At 46.2% G+C, this 19,244-nt stretch overlaps 1 protein-coding gene across 1 annotated transcript in view; it reads right to left on the bottom strand.

Moving 5' to 3' along the window:
* Window positions 1-239: 239 nt before the first annotated feature.
* LOC134958858 (extracellular calcium-sensing receptor-like) overlaps window positions 240-19,244 on the bottom strand; it is a 46,165-nt gene continuing 27,160 nt past the window's right edge. Inside the window, exons 4-5 of the mRNA XM_063941564.1 lie at window positions 3,048-3,171; window positions 240-1,165 (exon numbers count right to left, since the gene is read on the bottom strand). Of these exons, the coding sequence (XP_063797634.1) occupies window positions 240-1,165; window positions 3,048-3,171 (1,050 nt within the window). The remainder of the gene's footprint in view (window positions 1,166-3,047; window positions 3,172-19,244) is intronic.

Raw genomic sequence — 19,244 nt, 5'->3', positions numbered from 1 at the left:
CAGAACTATATTGAAAAAGAAAATATTTTGGACAATACTTCTTTGCAGGCAGTAAATTTATGTTTTGGGTTTTTAATAGATTATAACTAAGGTAAGAATTCTGCAAACAAATAAACCAGTGAATGAATACATAAGTGCGTTGCCACCAAAAATCCAACAATAACCGTTAACATAACAAAGGAAAATTGCTGTGACTTTATTTATTAAATTAATTTAGTAATTATTTTTTCCAAAGTAGTTTAATGAATTTCATTTCTTTTTAAAGATTGGTTCTTTGAAATTAAATAGTCCCTCGTGTTCATGTGCGGCCTGAGAATGATGATATGACATTTCGGGGCGAAGATGCAGCAAATCAGGCCGAGGCTTGATGAGAGAATGGCAAAGATTTCCACGGCTACCATATACTTTCCCTTGGTGCTGACATAGGCTGGGATAAAAGAAATCCAGACACTGGTGAAGACCAACATGCTGAACGTGATGAACTTGGTCTCGTTGAAGCCGTCGGGAAGGTTTCTGGCCAGAAATGCTATTATAAGTGTCAAAATGGCTAAAGACCCCAAGAACCCCAACATAATGTAGAAGAATATGATCGATCCTTCCTTGCATTCAACTGTGATTACTCCTTTGGAGTCCTTCATGTTGACTTCCGGAAATGATGGGTACATTATCACCCATGAGATGCAGATTACACTTTGTATGCCTGAGCCAGTGAGTATCATGGAATTTGGAATGGAGGAACCCACCCATTTCCTGAGGGAGCTATTGGGCTTCGTGGCATTAAACGCGATGACGACTGTAATAGTTTTGGCAAAGATACATGACACACAGAGTGAAAATATGGTCCCAAATATCGCTTGCCGGACAAGGCAGGTTATGGTGGAAGGCCGGCCAATGAATAGGAATGAGCAGAGGAAGCAGAAGAGGAGAGCCACCAGCAGCAGATAGCTCAGGTGTCGGTTGTTGGCTTTGACCAGCGGCGTGTCCCTGAACCTTATGAAGATGCAGAGAACTGAGAGAGTCACTAGAGAGCAAACCCCACTGATGCTGGACAGAGCAATGCCCAGCGGCTCCTCGTACGAGAGGAACTCAATCACTTTTGGGATGCATCTGACACGGTTCTCATTGGACCATTGTTCCTCGGGGCACCTCATGCAGTCGGTGGTATCTGAGAAAGCAAAGGAATATTAAAGTACACAGATTCCACTTAGTGTTTTCCTACAATGTTGGTGTATTATCATTTATATGGACTTCATGAAATTTTTGTGACTTTTTCATGCAGTGGTGTACAATTACCTTCCAGCGTGGCCCCTTCCATCCATTCCCAATTATCTTTCCTTTGCAGTGAACAGCGGTGAATTAGTTGGTGTTCCAAACAAAAAAAACCCCACCCTTCTCAATTAATGAATTTACCAGTCTACTGACGTAGGTGCAGACATCGGAATCAGATCGATGTTACAGGTGATATTGGTCATCTTGGAGGGTCAGTAATTAATGAAAGAGGCACAGACATTACATAAAAGTATTAACTATGAGGATCTTGCAAACCATGAGTGGCTCATAGAGGCAATAAATGACATCACCGAGTGGGATATGACATCACTGAGCGGGATATCATGACTGAGGGTATAAGTGTGCAGCACATTGAATGGCTGAGCCTAACCTGCTCTGCACACCTGGTAAATTGTTACCACATTTGGTATATTGTGTTATCTTTTGCTGCCTTCTATCTCTTTACAGACCATGTTATTTTATTATTATTTTTGAAATCAAATCTGTATTATTGCATTGTTTAATCTTCAATAATCATGTAATGCACATTATAGAACACTCCTTTATAATAAACAATACAACTGTCACCATGGGATACGTTCAGGATGCCGGCAGTTGAAAACTCGGTCCTGGAATCCCGAGACGTGGCCAGAAGACCAGCATCAGATGTAATACCCATGCTGAAATCCCGACAGTTGGCCGGGTCTCTTAGGGTTAGGCCACGGGGGTTTTAGCCACCACCGGGGAGGGTAAGTGTTTGGCTGTGGGGAAGGGAGAGTTAGAGTTAGGCTGTGAGAATTGAGGGTTAGGGTAAGGAGGTTAGGGTAACTATACTTACCCAACCCCTGGCGGGACTCTCTCCATCGGGATGCCGCTATTGGTCTTCTGACCTCTGACACCCCGAACGCCAGGCCCACGTATCACACCGGTCATCATTGTCACAATACAGATGCGCAAAACCCATTCCGCATTTGACCACAAAACGTTACCAGTGCAATTTGGCTTTGAGTGTCTACAGTTACAACCCAGACAACCCAGACACAATGAAGAGTGAATTGCCAGTTGTCATTCCGTAACATACTGATTCACAAATACAGAGGAGAACAGAATTTCTGCAGAATGCTGAATAAAAGCAGAGGTTGTCCAGTGTTGGACTGGGGCTTGAAGAGCCCACCGGGGACTACAGTGGTAGGAGTCCAAGCTTAAGAGGTGTGGCCAGCCACCAAAGGGGGACTTAGCCAATCATTGGAGAGGCCCCTTTATAAAGGAGGGGACAGGGTTGTGTCAGGACCACCCACTTTGCTTGACAGGAGAGGTCGTCTTACTGTATTTTCCATAGAAACAGACCAAGCACCCAAAGTCATCCATGATCCTGCTCCACAAAATTATTAACCCTTAGAAAGAGGGAGTGGGGCCCACATCCCGTGGGGCTCACTGGGGATTTCCCTTGTGCCAATGTGGATCACTCCAATGAGTATGAGTCGCATGTAGCACCCATTGCAGACCCATTCGGAATGATGTGTACGCATCACACTGCGACACCATTTCACTTTTGCAATTGCTGATGTGTCAGACTCAGAATTACCCATAGATAAACAAATATGTCTCTAAGCGGCCACATAGGGAGCTGTGGGTCCTACATCGCTGGGGCTTTGCACCTTTGCAGAATGACCTGTTTCGGAGCAGAGCTCTGTTTGGATGATTGCTAGTAATTGTTACCAGACAGGCACAGCGATATTCTGCATATGACTCTATGGAAGGAGATGTGAAGCACATACCAGTCTGGTTGGAGATCTCTCCGTCCGAGCATGGGATACAATCGTAGCAGCAGAAGGGCTCACCTTCTCGGGGGGCTTTCCTGAATCCAGGGGGGCAACTCTCGCAGCACACAGAAGTGGGGACCTGGAAAAGAAATCAGTTGCTTCAATGACATCTTTGTTTCAGTTACAAATTGTAAGCCCCTGACACAAACGTCAATGCCAACTGTATCACTGAGAACAATGGGGGTCATTCCGAGTTGATCGCTCGCTGCCCTTTTCTCTAACGTCCTAGTGGATGCTGGGAACTCCGTAAGGACCATGGGGAATAGCGGGCTCCGAAGGAGGCTGGGCACTCTAGAAAGATCTTAGACTACCTGGTGTGCACTGGCTCCTCCCACTATGACCCTCCTCCAAGCCTCAGTTAGATTTCGTGCCCGGCCGAGGTTGGATGCACACTAGGGGCTCTCCTGAGCTCTTAGAAAGTTATAGTCTTAGAATTTGTTATTTTCAGTGAGACCTGCTGGCAACAGGCTCACTGCAGCGAGGGACTAAGGGGAGAAGAAGCGAACTCGCCTGCTTGCAGCCGGATTGGGCTTCTTAGGCTACTGGACACCATTAGCTCCAGAGGGATCGACCGCAGGCCCAGCCTTGATGTTCGGTCCCGGAGCCGCGCCGCCGTCCCCCTTACAGAGCCAGAAGCAAGAAGATGGTCCGGAAAATCGGCGGCATGAAGACTCTGTCTTCACCAAGGTAGCGCACAGCACTGCAGCTGTGCGCCATTGCTCCTCTCACACACTTCACACTCCGGTCACTGAGGGTGCAGGGCGCTGGGGGGGGCGCCCTGAGGCAGCAATAAAAACACCTTGGCTGGCAAAAATACCTCAATATATGGCCCCAGGGGCTATATATGAGGTAAATACCCCTGCCAGAATTCCATAAAAAACGGGAGAATAGGCCGCGAAAAAGGGGCGGAGCCTATCTCCTCAGCACACTGGCGCCATTTTTTCCCTCACAGCTCGGCTGGAGGGAAGCTCCCTGGCTCTTCCCTGCAATTCTACAGTACAGTAAGAGGGAAAAGAGAGGGGGGGCATTAAAATTGGCACTGTATACAGTATATTATATAAAAGCTATTAGGGACATAACTCAGTTAGTCCCTGTATATATATAGCGCTCTGGTGTGTGCTGGCATACTCTTACTCTGTCCCCCCAAAGGGCTTTTGTGGGTCCTGTCCTCGTTTAGAGCATTCCCTGTGTGTCTGCGGTGTGTCGGTACGGCTGTGTCGACATGTTAAATGAGGAGGCTTATATGGTGACAGAACAGAGGCCGATATATGTGATGTCGCCCCCTCTGGGGCCGACACCAGAGTGGATGGATAGGTGAAAGGTATTAACCGACAGTGTCAACTCCTTACATAAAAGGGTGGATGACGTAACAGCTGTGGGACAGCCGGCTTCGCAGCCCGCGCCTGCCCAGGCGTCTCAAAGGCCATCAGGGGCTCAAAAACGCCCGCTCTCTCAGATGGCAGACACAGATGTCGACACGGAGTCTGACTCCAGTGTCGACAAGGTGGAGACATATACACAATCCACTAGGAACATCCGTGACGTGATCCCGGCAATAAAAAATGTGTTATACATTTCTGACTTTAACCCAAGCACCTCTAAAAATGGGTTTTAGGTTTGGGGAGAAAAAACAGGCAGTGTTTTGTTCCCCCATCAGATGAATAAATGAAGTGTGTGAAAGCGTGGGTTCCCCCGTTAAGAAACTGGTAATTTATAAAAAGTTACTGATGGCGTACCCTTTCCCGCCAGGTGGATAAGTTACGCTGGGAGATATCCCCTAGGGTGGATAAGGCGCTCACACGTTTGTCAAAAAAGGTGGCACTGCCGTCTTAGGATACGGCCACTTTAATAGGTACCTGTTGATAAAAAACAGGAGGCTATCCTGAAGTCTGTATTTACACACTCAGGTACTAGACTGAGACCTGCAGATAGTGCTGCTGCAGCGTGGTCGGTGACCCTGTCAAACAGGGATACTAGTTGGCAAACATAAAAACATATTAAAGACGTCGTCTTATATATGGGGGATGCACAGAGGGATATTTTGCCGACTGGCATCCAAAATAAATGTAATGTCCATTCTATCAGGAGGGTATTAGAGACCTGTCACTGGACAGGTGATGCTGACTTAAAAAGCGCATAGAGAGCCTTATAAGGGTGAGGAATTATTTGGGGATGGTCTCTGGGACCTCGTATCCACAGCAACTGCTGGGAAGAAATAATTTTACCTCAGGTTTCCTCACAGACAAAGGTACAGTCCTTTCGGCTTCAGAAAAGCAAGCGGGTCAAATGGCGCTTCCTTTCTGTACAGAGACAAGGGTAGAGGGAAAAAAGCTGCACCAGTCAGCCTGTTCCCAGAATCAAGATTCTTCCCCCGCCTCCTGTGAGGCCACACCATGACGCGGGTGCTCCACAGGTGTAGCCAGGTACGGTGGGGGGCCGTCTCAAAAATTTCAGCAATTAGTGGGCTCGCTCACAGGTGGATCCCTGTTTCTTTCAAGTAGCATTTCAGGGGTACAAGCTGGAATTCGAGATGTCTCCCCCCAGCCGTTTCCTAAAATATGCCTTGCTGACAACTCCCTCAGGCAGGGAGGCTGTGCTAGAGGCAATTAATAAGCGGTATTCCCAGCAGGTAATACTCAAGGTGCCCCTACTTCAACAAGGACGGGGTTACTATTCCACACGGGTTGGGGTACCGAAACCGCATGGTTCGGTGTGACCCATTTTATATTTAAAATCCTTGAACACAAAAATTCAAGTTCAAGATGGAATCGCTCAGGGCGGTTATTCCAAGCCTGGACGAGGGGGATTACATGGTATCCTGGGACATCAAGGATGCTTACCTGCATGTCCCCATTTACCATCCTCGCCAGGAGTACCTCAGATTTGTGGTACAGGATTACCATTACCAAGTCCAGACACTGCCGTTTGGACTGTACATGGCACCGAGGGTGTTTTATCAAGGTAATGGCCGAAATGTTGATACTCCTTCAAAAAAAGGGAGTTGTAATTATCCCGTACTTGGACAATCTCGTTATAAGGGCGAGGTCCAAGGAGCAGTTGGTAGTCGGGGTAGCACTATTTTGGAAAGTGCTACAACAGCATGGTTGGATTCTAAACAGTCCAAAGTCACAGCTGGTTCCTATGACACGTCTAGTGTTCCAGGGGATGGTTCTGGACATAAACCAGAAATAGTGTTTCTCCCGGAGGAGAAAGCCAAGGAGTTGTCATCTCTAGTCAGAGACCTCCTGAAGCCAAAATAGGTAGCGGTGCATAATTGCACGCGAGTCCTGGGAAAAATGGTAGCTTCCTACGAAGCAATCCCATTAGGCAGGTTCCATACAAGAACTTTTCAGAGGGACCTGTTGGACAAGTGGTCCGGATCGCATCTTCCGATGCATAGGCTGATAACCCTGTCTCCAAGGACCAGGGTATCTCTACTGTGGTGGCTGCAGAGTGCCCATCTTCAAGAGGGCCGCAGGTTCGGCATACAGGACTAGGTCCTAGTGACCATGGATTCCAGCCTTTGAGGCTGGGAGGCAGTCACACAGGGAAGAAATTTCCAGGGACTTTGGTCAAGTCAGGTTATTTCCCTACACATAAATATTCTGGACCTGAGGGCCATTTACAATGCCCTGAGGCCGGCAAGGCCTCTGCTTCAAAACCAGCCGGTACTGATCCAATCAGACAACATCACGGCAGTCGCCCATGTAAACCAACAGGGCGGCACAAGAAGCAGGATGGCGATGGCAGAAGCCACAAGGATTCTCCGATAGGCGGAAAATCATGTGTTAGCACTGTCAGCAGTGTTCATTCCCGGAGTGGACAACTGGGAAGCAGATCTTCTCAACAGACACGACCTCCACCCGGGAGAATGGGGACTTCCTCCAGAAGTCTTCCAATAGGATTGTACACCATTGGGAAAGGCCACAGGTGGACATGATGGCGTCCCGCCTCAACAAAAAGCTATAAAAGATATTGCACCGGGTCAAGGGACCCTCAGGCGATAGCTATGGATGCTCTGGTAACACCGTGGGTGTACCAGTCGGTTTATGTGTTCTCCCCTCTGCCTCTCATACCAAAGGTACTGAGAATAATAAGAAGGCGAGGAGTAAGAACGATACTCGTGGATGGCCAAGAAGAGCTTGGTACCCAGAACTTCAAGAATTTATATCAGAGGACCCATGGCCTCTGCCACTCAGACAGGACCTGCGGCAGCAGGGGCCCTGTCTGTTCCAAGACTTACCGCGGCTGCGTTTGTCGGCATGGCGGTTGAACGCCGGATCCTGAAGGAAAAGGGCATTCCGGAGGAAGTCATTCCTACGCTTACTAAAGCCAGGAAAGAGGTTACAGCAACTCATTATCACCGCATATGGCGAAAATATGTTGCATGGTGTGAGGCCGAAAGGGCCCCAACAGAGGAATTTCAACTAGGTCGATTTCTGCATTTCCTGCAAGCAGGAGTGACTATGGGCCTTAAATTGGGTTCCATTAAGGTACAGATCTCGTCTCTGTCGATTTTCTTTCAAAAAGAACTAGCTTCAGTACCTGAAGTTCAGACATTTATAAAAGGAGTGCTGCAGAGTCAGCCCCCGTTTGTGCCTCCTGTGGCACCTTGGGATCTCAACGTGGTGTTGAGTTTCTTAAAATCACATTGGTTTGAACCACTAAAAACCGTGGATCTGAAATATCTCACGTGGAAGGTGGTTATGTTATTGGCCTTGGCTTCTGCCAGGCGAGTATCAAAGTTGGCGGCTTTGTCTTGTAAAAGCCCTTATTTGATTTTCCATATGGATAGGGCAGAATTGAGGACTCGTCCCCAGTTTCTCCCAAAGGTGGTGTCAGCGTTTCACCTGAACCAGCCTATTGTGGTGCCTAGGCTACTAGGGACTTGGAGGACTCCAAGTTGCTAGACGTTGTCAGGGCACTGAAAATATATGTTTCCAGAACGGCTAGAGTCAGAAAATCTGACTCGCTGTTTATCCTATATGCACCTAACAAGCTGGGTGCTCCTGCTTCTAAGCAGACTATTGCTCGTTGGATTTGTAGTACAATTCAGCTTGCACATACTGTGGCAGGCCTGCCACAGCCAAAATCTGTCAATGCCCATTCCACAAGGAAGGTGGGCTCATCTTGGGCGGCTGCCCGAGAGGTCTCGGCTTTACAACTTTGCCGAGCAGCTACTTGGTCAGGGGCAAACACGTTTGCAAAATTCTACAAATTTGATACCCTGGCTGAGGAGGACCTGGAGTTCTCTCATTCAGTGCTGCAGAGTCATCCGCACTCTCCCGCCCGTTTGGGAGCTTTGGTATAATCCCCATGGTCCTTACGGAGTTCTTAGCATCCACTAGGACGTTAGAGAAAATAAGAATTTACTCACCGGTAATTCTATTTCTCGTAGTCCGTAGTGGATGCTGGGCGCCCATCCCAAGTGCGGTTTATCTGCAATACTTGTACATAGTTATTGTTAACTAAATCGGGTTATTGTTGAGCCATCTGTTGAGAGGCTCTATTGTTTCATACTGTTAACTGTGTTTCATATCACGAGTTGTACGGTGTGATTGGTGTGGCTGGTATGAGTCTTACCCGGGATTCAAAATCCTTCCTTATTGTGTACGCTCGTCCGGGCACAGTACCTAACTGAGGCTTGGAGGAGGGTCATAGTGGGAGGAGCCAGTGCACACCAGGTAGTCTAAGATCTTTCTAGAGTGCCCAGCCTCCTTCGGAGCCCGCTATTCCCCATGGTCCTTACGGAGTTCCCAGCATCCACTACGGACTACGAGAAATAGAATTACCGGTGAGTAAATTCTTATTTTTCGCAGCGCAGTGATCAGGTAACTACTGCGCATGCGTATGCACCGCAATGCGCAGGCGCGTCGTATGGGTACAAAGCGGATCGTAGCTGAGCGATGGATTTAACGAAGAATCCATTCGCACAGCCGATCGCAAGGAGAGTGACAGGAAGAGAGCGTTTGTGGGTGGCAACTGACCGTTTTCTGGGAGTGGTAGGGAAAACGCAGGCGTGTCCAAGTGTTTGCAGGGCGGGTGTCTGACGTCAATTCCGGGACCAAAAAGACTGAAGTGATCGCAGCGGCTGAGTAAGTCCAGAGCTACTCAGAAACTGCACAAACTGTTTTTGCAGAGCTCGGCTGCACATCCGTTCGCACACTTGCAAAGCGAAAATACACTCCCCCGTGGGCGGCGCCGGTGACTATGCATTTGCACGGCTGCTAAAAGTAGCTAACGAGCGATCAACTCGGAATGAGGGCCCATATGTTATGACAGCGTCCCTTCTGAGACACCCAGATTATGGAAGCAAATCCTACAGGAAATAGCGACATTGGGGGTAATTCTGAGTTGATCGCAGCAGGATTTTTTTTAGCAGTTGGGCAAAACCATGTGCACTGCAGGGGAGGCAGATGTAACATGTGCAGAAAGAGTTAGATTTGGGTGGGTTATTTTGTTTCTGTGCAGGGTAAATACTGGCTGATTTATTTTTACACTGCAAATTAGATTGCAGATTGAACTCACCACACCCAAATCTAACTCTCTCTGCACATGTTATATCTGCCTCCCCTGCAGTGCACATGGTTTTGCCCAACTGCTAAAAAAATTCCTGCTGCGATCAACTTGAAATTACCCCCATTGTGGCTAACACAAGGGGATGTGTAGTAGGCTAAACCCGTTTCTGTGTTAGCCTCTGAACTGGACGTGACCAAGCAAAGGGGCCGTGTCTGTCACTTCTTTCCCCACGCTGTTATATTCTCTGTCCTTGCTGTGTGTGGCCACGACATCAATGATGTCAAACTACTACCCAACCCTTGTTACTGGGGTAACAAGCGTTTATTGTATTGTAAAATGATTTTCACTCCTCAGACTGATTAAATGAAGTTATGTTGGGAAAGAGAAATCAAACAATGGACTGCACTAATGATGAGTGGTGCAAGCAGCCTCTATTATTTACATTGTATGAATAGTACAAAAATAATATAACAGTAATAGTGTCAGCGTCCCTTTAAACCTATTATTATTATTATTTATTTTTATTTATTTTCAGTCACTGATAAATGCCTTAATGTTGACGGCATTTATCCGACCCTGCCCTGGCTCATCTCCCTGTCTGTCAGTCAAGGGCAGGATGCCTAAGCTGGCAGACAGGGGGCGCAGCTAGTCAGGCAAGGTCCATAGCTATGTCGTGATTGTCTTGTTCTTACACTCATACCCCTCAGCTCCTCCACTTATATCTCAACTGTTCTCTCTTCTAGTTCTCCCTGTGTTCCTCACCTCCATAACATCCATATTGGCCAGCTCCTCATCCATTCCCCAACATACTGGGAAGTCTGGCAGACAGGGGGCGCAGCTAGTCAGGCAAGGTCCACAGCTATGTCGTGATTGTCTTGTACCTACACTCATACCCCTCTGCTCCTCCTCTTATTTCTCACCTGTTCTCTCCTCTAGTTCTCACTGTGTTCCTCACCTCCATAACATCCATATGGGCCAGCTCCTCGTTCATGCCCCAACACCCCAGGAAGTCTGACAGACAGGGGGCCAGCTAGTCAGGCAAGGGGTACAGCTTCACCCTGATTGTTTGGCTTCCATCCTGTTCCTACAGTCATTCCCCCTCTGCTCTTCCTCTTATTTCTTGCGTCTTCTCTCTTCTAGTTCTACCTCTGTTCCCTCACCTCCCTAACCACCATATGGGCCAGCTCCTCCTCCATGCTCCAACACACCAGGAATTCTATCCCCCCCACAAAAATTGTCTACAGACCAGCCTAGCTGGTGAAAGCGATGGTTTTGTATTAATGCAATACGAGAGATGTAGGGATTATTAATTTAATATTGGGGCTTTTAATGCACATTTTAATGTGAGGGCTGGTTGTGCTATTATTGTAATGTGGAAGTTAGACATGAAATATAGCACCAGTAGAGGACTATTAATATGATGTAGCCTTGTTTGGTGGCTAATAATATTTTGCAGGTTCTATTAATGCAATACAGGAGGTGTGTGTGTGTATGGGGGGGGGGGGGGGGTTTGGGAGGCGAGTGCTTATTAAGTGTGGGTGTTAATGATTTAATGGCTGGGCTGGTTGGGGGAAGGATATCTAGAATGTTCACTCATTGCTATACCCTCCAGGATATTGATAAAGCTAAATATTTATCGTATATAATACCCTTTATGAGGTCCAAGAACACTGTACGCTATTTATGTATGAAGTACCGTAAGGGTACGCTAGTTGCGTAACAATCGCTTTGCCGTGATCGAGACGCTCAAGCGTCACGTTCACTCACGGCCAAGAGATCACAGGCAGGCACGTTATTGGCTGTTAACAAACGTAATGATTCGCTATAGCGTAGCGAACGCTCGGGACCACGAGGAGATCACCAGCGGCGCTGACGCTCACTATATTAAACCTTTGTATCTAAACCATAAACAGTGTATTGTGCAGTAAAACCTTAGTGTAATGTTAGAGAGTAAATGCAACACAGTATAACCTTATTACCTTAAAAGCTGTTCGAGCGTCACCGACGCTCTGAGAATACTTAATACTATAAGAAACACACAGATACCGTGCTCAGGGTCCAACGCCTAAAATATATATTATGAATGCTATACTTGCAAAAGAGTTAAACACAATACAAGTCATACACTACAATATAACATAGACTACCTGACCATATAACTACACAGGAAATACAATACAATTCAATTTAAAGGAAAATGAGAGAGAAAGGGAAGGAGAGAGAGAGAGAGAATGAGAGAGATTGGCCCACAATAACAAGAAGATCAATATAGTTGCGGAGAAACACTTACGCACAAGGGGAAACGATCGCATGCGCCTCGATATCCAGCTCCCGATTATCAGCAATGAGAACCGTTGAAGAGAGTGAACTGGATATGGTCGGCCTGCCTATTTATGCCCCACACACAATGCAATTCAATGGTCCCTACAATCTTATTGTTCATTGGACACAGGAATTCGGCTTCGCACTATAACAAAAGGTCATAGGTTGATTCATACAGGTAAGTTGTGACTGTTTCCAACTGTTCAGGTGGGTGGGATACTGAGTTTCCCGCCGCATGACTAAATAAGAACAAATAATAGTAAATGGACATAAACTTCTTATGTCCATAACTATTCGCACGAGCGATTAATCTGCTCCAAACCAACACCGGAATATTGCTATTTAAATACTCTTCCGATGGGTACCAAACACCACTGTATGACCCCTGTTAGACCCTTCGTACAATACAAAGAGGGATCCCTCTGTTCAGGAACATGCTATGTTAACTAAACTTTCAGAATCTATCAAAGGGACCATGATCTACAAAATACATTATTACTGAAAATATGTAACGATTGAGTCGGACGCTACGATCACATAAACTCTACCGTAAATACGCATACCGTGCGCCTGCGGGTGCCCGCGACTGTGAGTATGCGTACGCACGGGAGAGCGTACGCATGCGCAGCACGGACCTGTGTGAGGTGCAAATATGGTAGTGTGCATAGAGATATTTTTCTGACTTTGACAGTCCACCCTTTGGCAGTCAACAATAACTGCCACTTCCTGAAAACATTTCAAAAAGAGAAAAATATATGTTAGGGGTTAATACATTTACATGGTTGGGTAAGGGAGGAGAGGAGATGGTAGGAAAAGGGTATGACCTAGTGAGATAGCAGAAGCATGTGTGTATGAATCCGTGCTTGGGGGTCATGTATCATCGTGCCGTACGTGTTTTAAATCAAGCTTCGAGGTATTGCGAAGTATACATGTGAATTCCTTCTTATCCCGTGGTACGGGTCTGTGGATGGGCTGTCAAACTTTACCGAGCTCTTTTCGGCTTTGGTTGTAACAAAATGGGGGAGCACATTTTAGTTGATGATACATGAATGGGGGAGATATGTGATTGCTGATATCTGTGCCTGTATTCCCTATCGACTATGTGTGTCATTACCTGAGGGTTGTAGAAATGAAGAAAATACATAATTACGGTAAATGCGGTGGTATTCTATGTCAGGTAAATGTACAGTCGTCGATTGAGGTCTTGTTTGGTGTCTGTTGAATGCAGTCTTCTTTGTGCTTTTGCCCATAAGGTGCGAGCAAAAGCTGTCAATGTCCATAGATTTACAAAAGTGTTGGGCTAGCGTAATTTTAAAATTTCTAGGGAAACTGGGGATCCATGGCATAGTTCATCAAAAATCTGTGTATCAGGTTGTCAAACTTCTTCTTTAATCCCTCTGTTGTCTGTATATCGGCTCATCAAATTCCTCGTCCAAGTGGGTCTTGTTACCTTGGAGGAAACGGAAAAACAGGTGAAAGAAACGGACCGTAGAAATCGCATTTTCATCACATCATTGTTTCTACATTTGGGTCATAAATCAAGTCCAGGTTAATTACAGTTTCCTCACTCCTTAAACTCATTACCCTAGTACGATGATTGCACTTCATTAAAGCCTGACCGCATCTAAATATCAATCCAATCGATATGACAACACCTAAGATACATAGGAGAAACTTCCCAACATCCATTATGACTCCTTGAGCCCAGTCTCCTAAACCAGAAAACCAATTTCGCGGGTTCAACCATGACACCCAACCAGTCAGCTCATTACCTACAGCGGCAAGAGTGATATTGTGTCTCCTGCGAAATTCCCACTTCAATTGGAGAATATCGTCCATCTTTTGGTCTATGACCTCGACCGGATCCTCGGTGCTATTTGTAATATATGTGCAACATTTCACGCCGTATTGTGTTGCCAGTGTGACACAATATCCGCCTGTCACTGCTGTGAGGTAATTGAGAACCATTCTATGCTGTACCAGTTCTGTTTTGTAAGCCTGAAGTTCTCTTCCAGTATACCTAAACGTGTCATCATACATTTCAGTGATATTATCTAACAAATTTGCGAGCGCCGATATGTATTTATAATTTAGCACTCCTCTAGCGGTGCGGGTGAAATCTAATGCGATTAAGAATTGAATCCCGGTGGATTCACTTATCAGATCAGAGGCCGGATGCTCTGTCTTCTCTATCAGGTGCCTTTTAACAACGTGCTCGTAATGGGTGTGAGTATAAGGAGCTTGGGCACCACGGTGTATGTCTTTCATTTTGTCATGTGATACAGTCATTACTTCAGGCAGTACTTTTCCAATATAACACAATCCTTCAGAGTTTGGGGCAAGCCACTTGTACGCCTTTCTCCCGCATTTGAAATATGCATCATCGGGGAGAACATATGGGACGGAGTAGGACATAACCATATTACACACCTTCCATGTGAACTCTCCTAACCCTAATTCTTCCATCTGCTTAGTACACGTATCAGGTTGTACGATATGTGCACAGTATCCTGGTGATACCTCTCCAACTTTAGTAATCCTATTTCCTAAGGTATACCTATACCGGAAAGATTTTCCTCTACTGGCTATGTGGCGTACAAGCTCTGTATCTGTAGGCATTCTATCTGCTCTATGCGAAAAGGTCATGGTTTGGTTACTCCATGACACTTCCCAATTTCCCGGCTTTCGAGGATTGGAGATGTTAAAACATAATAGGGACCTATCCACATGGTATTGGTGGAGCTTCAAACTAGGAGGACTGGAGATATTAAACCTCCGGTCCACCGGTCTCCCACCATTTAACTCAAGTACCTCCTCTATCGTTAAAGGAAATGGTACTAGCCCTGATTTGCTATGACCCTGAGGTACTTGAGAGCATACCCAACAATCTGTTTTGTTTAACACATTACCCACTAAGGAGTGATAGTCACTCAATGGATGCCGGTCCATATGGATATTAAAACTGGATTGGCATTTCTTAATGCACCCATCCTCAATGACATTGTTACAGAGCCTACAGATACAGTTTTCTTCAGCTAACAATCCTTCACAATTCCTTCTATGGTCAATGCTATCGGATCATTTTCTGATACTCGCCTTTGCTTGTTGATTATGTTGTTCTCGGAAAACTACGCCTCCATCTTTATCATCAGAACCCATTCCAGAACCTCTCTCGACCTCCATGGTACTCTCGCCGGAACAGACTGCTCTGGTCAACATCATGGTCAACAGGAAAATCCGGATCACAGTCTCTTGAGGCAAGTCCATCTTAGGAGGAGACGAAGAAGAATGAGAAGGGGGGAAAAATAATTTGAGGGAGAGGGGATGGGAAGTGGAGAAAAACAATAAAAGGGAACAGGGGATCGACAACTGCTTTTGATCTTGTGGTTCTCGATGCTCAGGTGCCGCCTTAGTCCTCCTGGAACAGACACTCTAGTGATACAACCTCTACCGTCTGTTCCTTATCACAGGACTTCTCTGGATCAACGACCTTCTTACAGTGGGACGAATGAACCCAAGTCTCTCTCTCAGCAACCTTCAATGCTGTAGTGCTAGTCAATAAGACCTGGTATGGTCCTTCCCATCTGTCAATAAGGCAACCTAAGCGTAGAAAATTCCGTATCATTACATAATCCCCAGGTTCAATGTCATGACAATTACTATCTGGTAAATCAGGAATCACTAACTTCAGATTATCATTTTGATTCCTCAACTGTTTACTCATGTTAATCAAGTATTTTACAGTCACTTCATTGTTACACTTCAAATCATCCTGAGGGTTAATCATAACATGCGGTTGTCGACCAAACAAGATTTCAAAGGGAGACAGATTAAGAGGGGACCTGGGAGTGGTTCTGATGCTGTACAGTACAATGGGTAAAGCTTCTGGCCATGTCAATCCTGTCTCTGCCATCACTTTACTCAGTTTATTTTTAATAGTGCTGTTCACTCTTTCCACTTTCGCACTCGCCTGTGGACGGTATGGAGTATGCAGCTTGCTATCAATTCCCATCAATTTACACATTCCTTGAAAGACATCACCTGTAAAATGGGTACCCCTATCACTTTCGATAATTCTAGGGATACCATATCTACATACAAATTCCTGCACAATTTTCTTAGCAGTAAACATAGCGGTATTTGTGGCCGCCGGAAATGCTTCGACCCAATTTGAGAAAACATCTATACAAACAAGTACATATTTCAAATTACGACAAGGGGGTAATTGAATGAAGTCAATCTGTATTACCTGGAAAGGGCCGCCGGCAGGTGGGATATGGGATGGTTCTGTAGGTATTGCCTTTCCAATATTCTTTCTCAAACAGGTAAGGCATGACATGGCTCTTTTACTCGCATGAGAGGAGAATCCTGGGGCGCACCAATATGCTCTTACCAACTTGCACATCCCTTCCTTGCCTAGATGAGTCAGCCCGTGAGCTGCTTCAGCCAAACATGGAAGATATGCTCTGGGGGCCACTGGTTTACCATGTCCATCCGTCCAGAGTCCTGAGGACTCCTGGCCATATCCCTTTGCCTTCCAGACTGCCTTTTCCTGTGTGGAACACAAATTTTGCATCTCACACAACTTCTGTGTGTTGATGGTATTAAATACCATCAGTTGTGTGGTGTCTGTCTGTCTGGGGGTACCAGCTGCTAACTTAGCTGCTTCGTCTGCTCGGCTGTTACCAAGCGATACTGGGTCTTGGCTATATGTATGTGCTTTACATTTGATAACAGCCACTCTGTCGGGTTCCTGTATCGCTGTTAGAAGCCTTTTTATGTGAGCTGCATGCGCTACCGGTGTACCAGCTGCCGTCATGAAATTTCTGAGGCGCCATAGGGCTCCGAAATCATGGACTACCCCGAATGCGTATCTAGAATCGGTGTAGATATTGGCTGATTTGCCCTTAGCCAATTCACATGCTCTGGTTAGGGCGACCAGTTCAGCAACCTGGGCTGAGTGAGGTGGGCCTAGCGGTTCCGCTTCTATGGTGCCTTGGTCATCTACGACTGCGTATCCAGTACACAAGTCTCCCGAGTCTGACTGTCTATGACAACTACCGTCCATGTAGAACGTAAGTTCTACATCTTCCAGTGGGTTGTCACTGATGTCAGGCCTTGCGGTAAAATTTTGGGTCAAATATTCCATACAATCATGAGTATCTTCCTTTGTATTAAATCCTCCTTCCCCAGTACTCTCATCCTCCACCCTTTGGGTCTGTCCAGACACACTTGGGAGATATGTTGCAGGATTTAATGCACTGCATCTCCTTATGGTGATGTTTACGGGGGCCATTAGTGCCAATTCCCATCTTGTAAACCGCGCTGATGAGACGTGCCTGGTTTGGGCAGAATTTAACAAGGCTGACACTGCATGGGGTGTATGAATTGTGAGGTTGTGACCTAGCACGACGTCTTCGCTTTTCGTTACTAGCAATGCTATCGCAGCAACGCTTCGCAAGCATGTGGGGAGGGATCGCGCTACCGTGTCTAGCTGAGCGCTGTAATATGCTACTGGCCTGCTGGCATCACCGTGCTTTTGGGTTAGTACGCCTGCCGCGCAACCAGCACTTTCTGTTCCGTATAGTTCAAAGGGTTTCCCATAGTCCGGCATACCTAATGCTGGTGCCTGCGTTAGGCACTGTTTAAGTCTCTCAAATGCTGCCTCAGACTCGTCTGTATGCGAAATCCGATCAGGTTTGTTTGAGGAGACCATTTCCTGCAAGGGTAACGCTAGGATGGAAAACCCTGGGATCCAATTACGGCAATACCCACACATTCCTAAAAATGTTCTGATCTGTTGCTGGGTTTGTGGCAGAGTCATGTCTCTAATTGCTTGAATTCTATCAGCGGTCAGGTGTCTCAGTCCTTGTGTTAAACAGTGTCCCAAATATTTTACCTTAGTTTGGCATAATTGCAACTTGTCTTTGGAAACCTTGTGTCCTGTGTCTGAAAGATGAAACAGGAGCTGTTTCGTATCCTTCAGGGATGCCTCCAATGAATCAGAACACAGTAGTAGATCATCCACGTACTGTATTAATACTGATCCACTCACTGGTTGGAAAGACTGTAAACAATCATGCAAAGCCTGAGAAAATATACTTGGGCTATCTATGAATCCTTGTGGTAATCGAGTCCATGTGTATTGGACTCCTCTGTATGTAAATGCGAACAAATATTGACTGTCAGGGTGCAGAGGTACCGAAAAGAAAGCGGAGCAGAGGTCAATAACAGTGAAAAATTTCGCAGTGGGAGGGATTTGCATTAGGATGACAGCTGGATTTGGCACTACGGGGAACTGACTCTCAACTATTTTGTTAATCCCCCTTAGATCCTGCACTAGCCGGTAACCCCTCCCCCCACTCTTTTTCACAGGGAAGATGGGACTATTAGCAGTGCTGGACGTTCTTACCAGAATGCCCTGTTGTAGCAAGCGCTCTATTACTGGGTAAACTCCTAACTCCACCTCTGGCTTCAGAGGGTACTGTGGGATTTTTGGAGCTATCCTACCATCTTTTACTTGTACAACTACCGGAGCTACGTTTGCCATTAATCCAGTGTCCTGTCCATCTTTAGTCCAAAGTGACTCTGGTATCTGAGATGTCATTTCTTCTACTTGGGAGGGAGTCCTATTTGTCATAGTGGTATGTGACATTAATTTTGATGGGGAGTCTAACATGTCTCGTACTTCCTGAGCGTGATTCTCAGGTATGTCCAAGAATACACCTTCAGGAGTACAATAAATGACGCACCCCATTTTACACAGTAAGTCTCTTCCCAGGAGATTGGTCGGTGCCGATGCAGCCAGCAAAAAGGAATGCTTGGTATGTAAAGGCCCTATTGTAATCTCTGCTGGTTTGCTAACAGGGTAATGCTGGACTACTCCTGTTACTCCCACGGCTGGAATTGTCTTACCAGTGGTCCTCATGCCAACTGTCGAATTTATCACTGATTTGGCCGCCCCTGTGTCTACAAGAAAGTTTAATGATTTACCAGCTACATTGATTGCAATTTCTGGTTCACTTCCAAGACTTGCAATCAATTTTACTGGCTGCAGATTACAGGTATGGCCACACCCCTATTGGGTATGGTGACCTCCCTGAATCCCGCTGGCAGCAACTACTTGTGAGGGAATTAGCTGGGAACTACCAGAGGTTTGCCAATCTCTGTTTGGGGGGTATCTTTTTGTTTCCCCTGCATGTGGCTCATAACTCCGTTTCTGCGGACCTTGCTCCCAATGTCGTGTGTCGTGTCGTTGTCTAGGGGGTTGGTATGAGTTTCGTACATTCTTTACTCTACAATCTCGTGCCA

This window comes from Pseudophryne corroboree, chromosome 9, assembly GCF_028390025.1.
Source record: "Pseudophryne corroboree isolate aPseCor3 chromosome 9, aPseCor3.hap2, whole genome shotgun sequence".
Taxonomy (NCBI): Eukaryota; Metazoa; Chordata; class Amphibia; order Anura; family Myobatrachidae; genus Pseudophryne; species Pseudophryne corroboree.
This window is presented reverse-complemented; position numbering and strand designations above follow the sequence as displayed.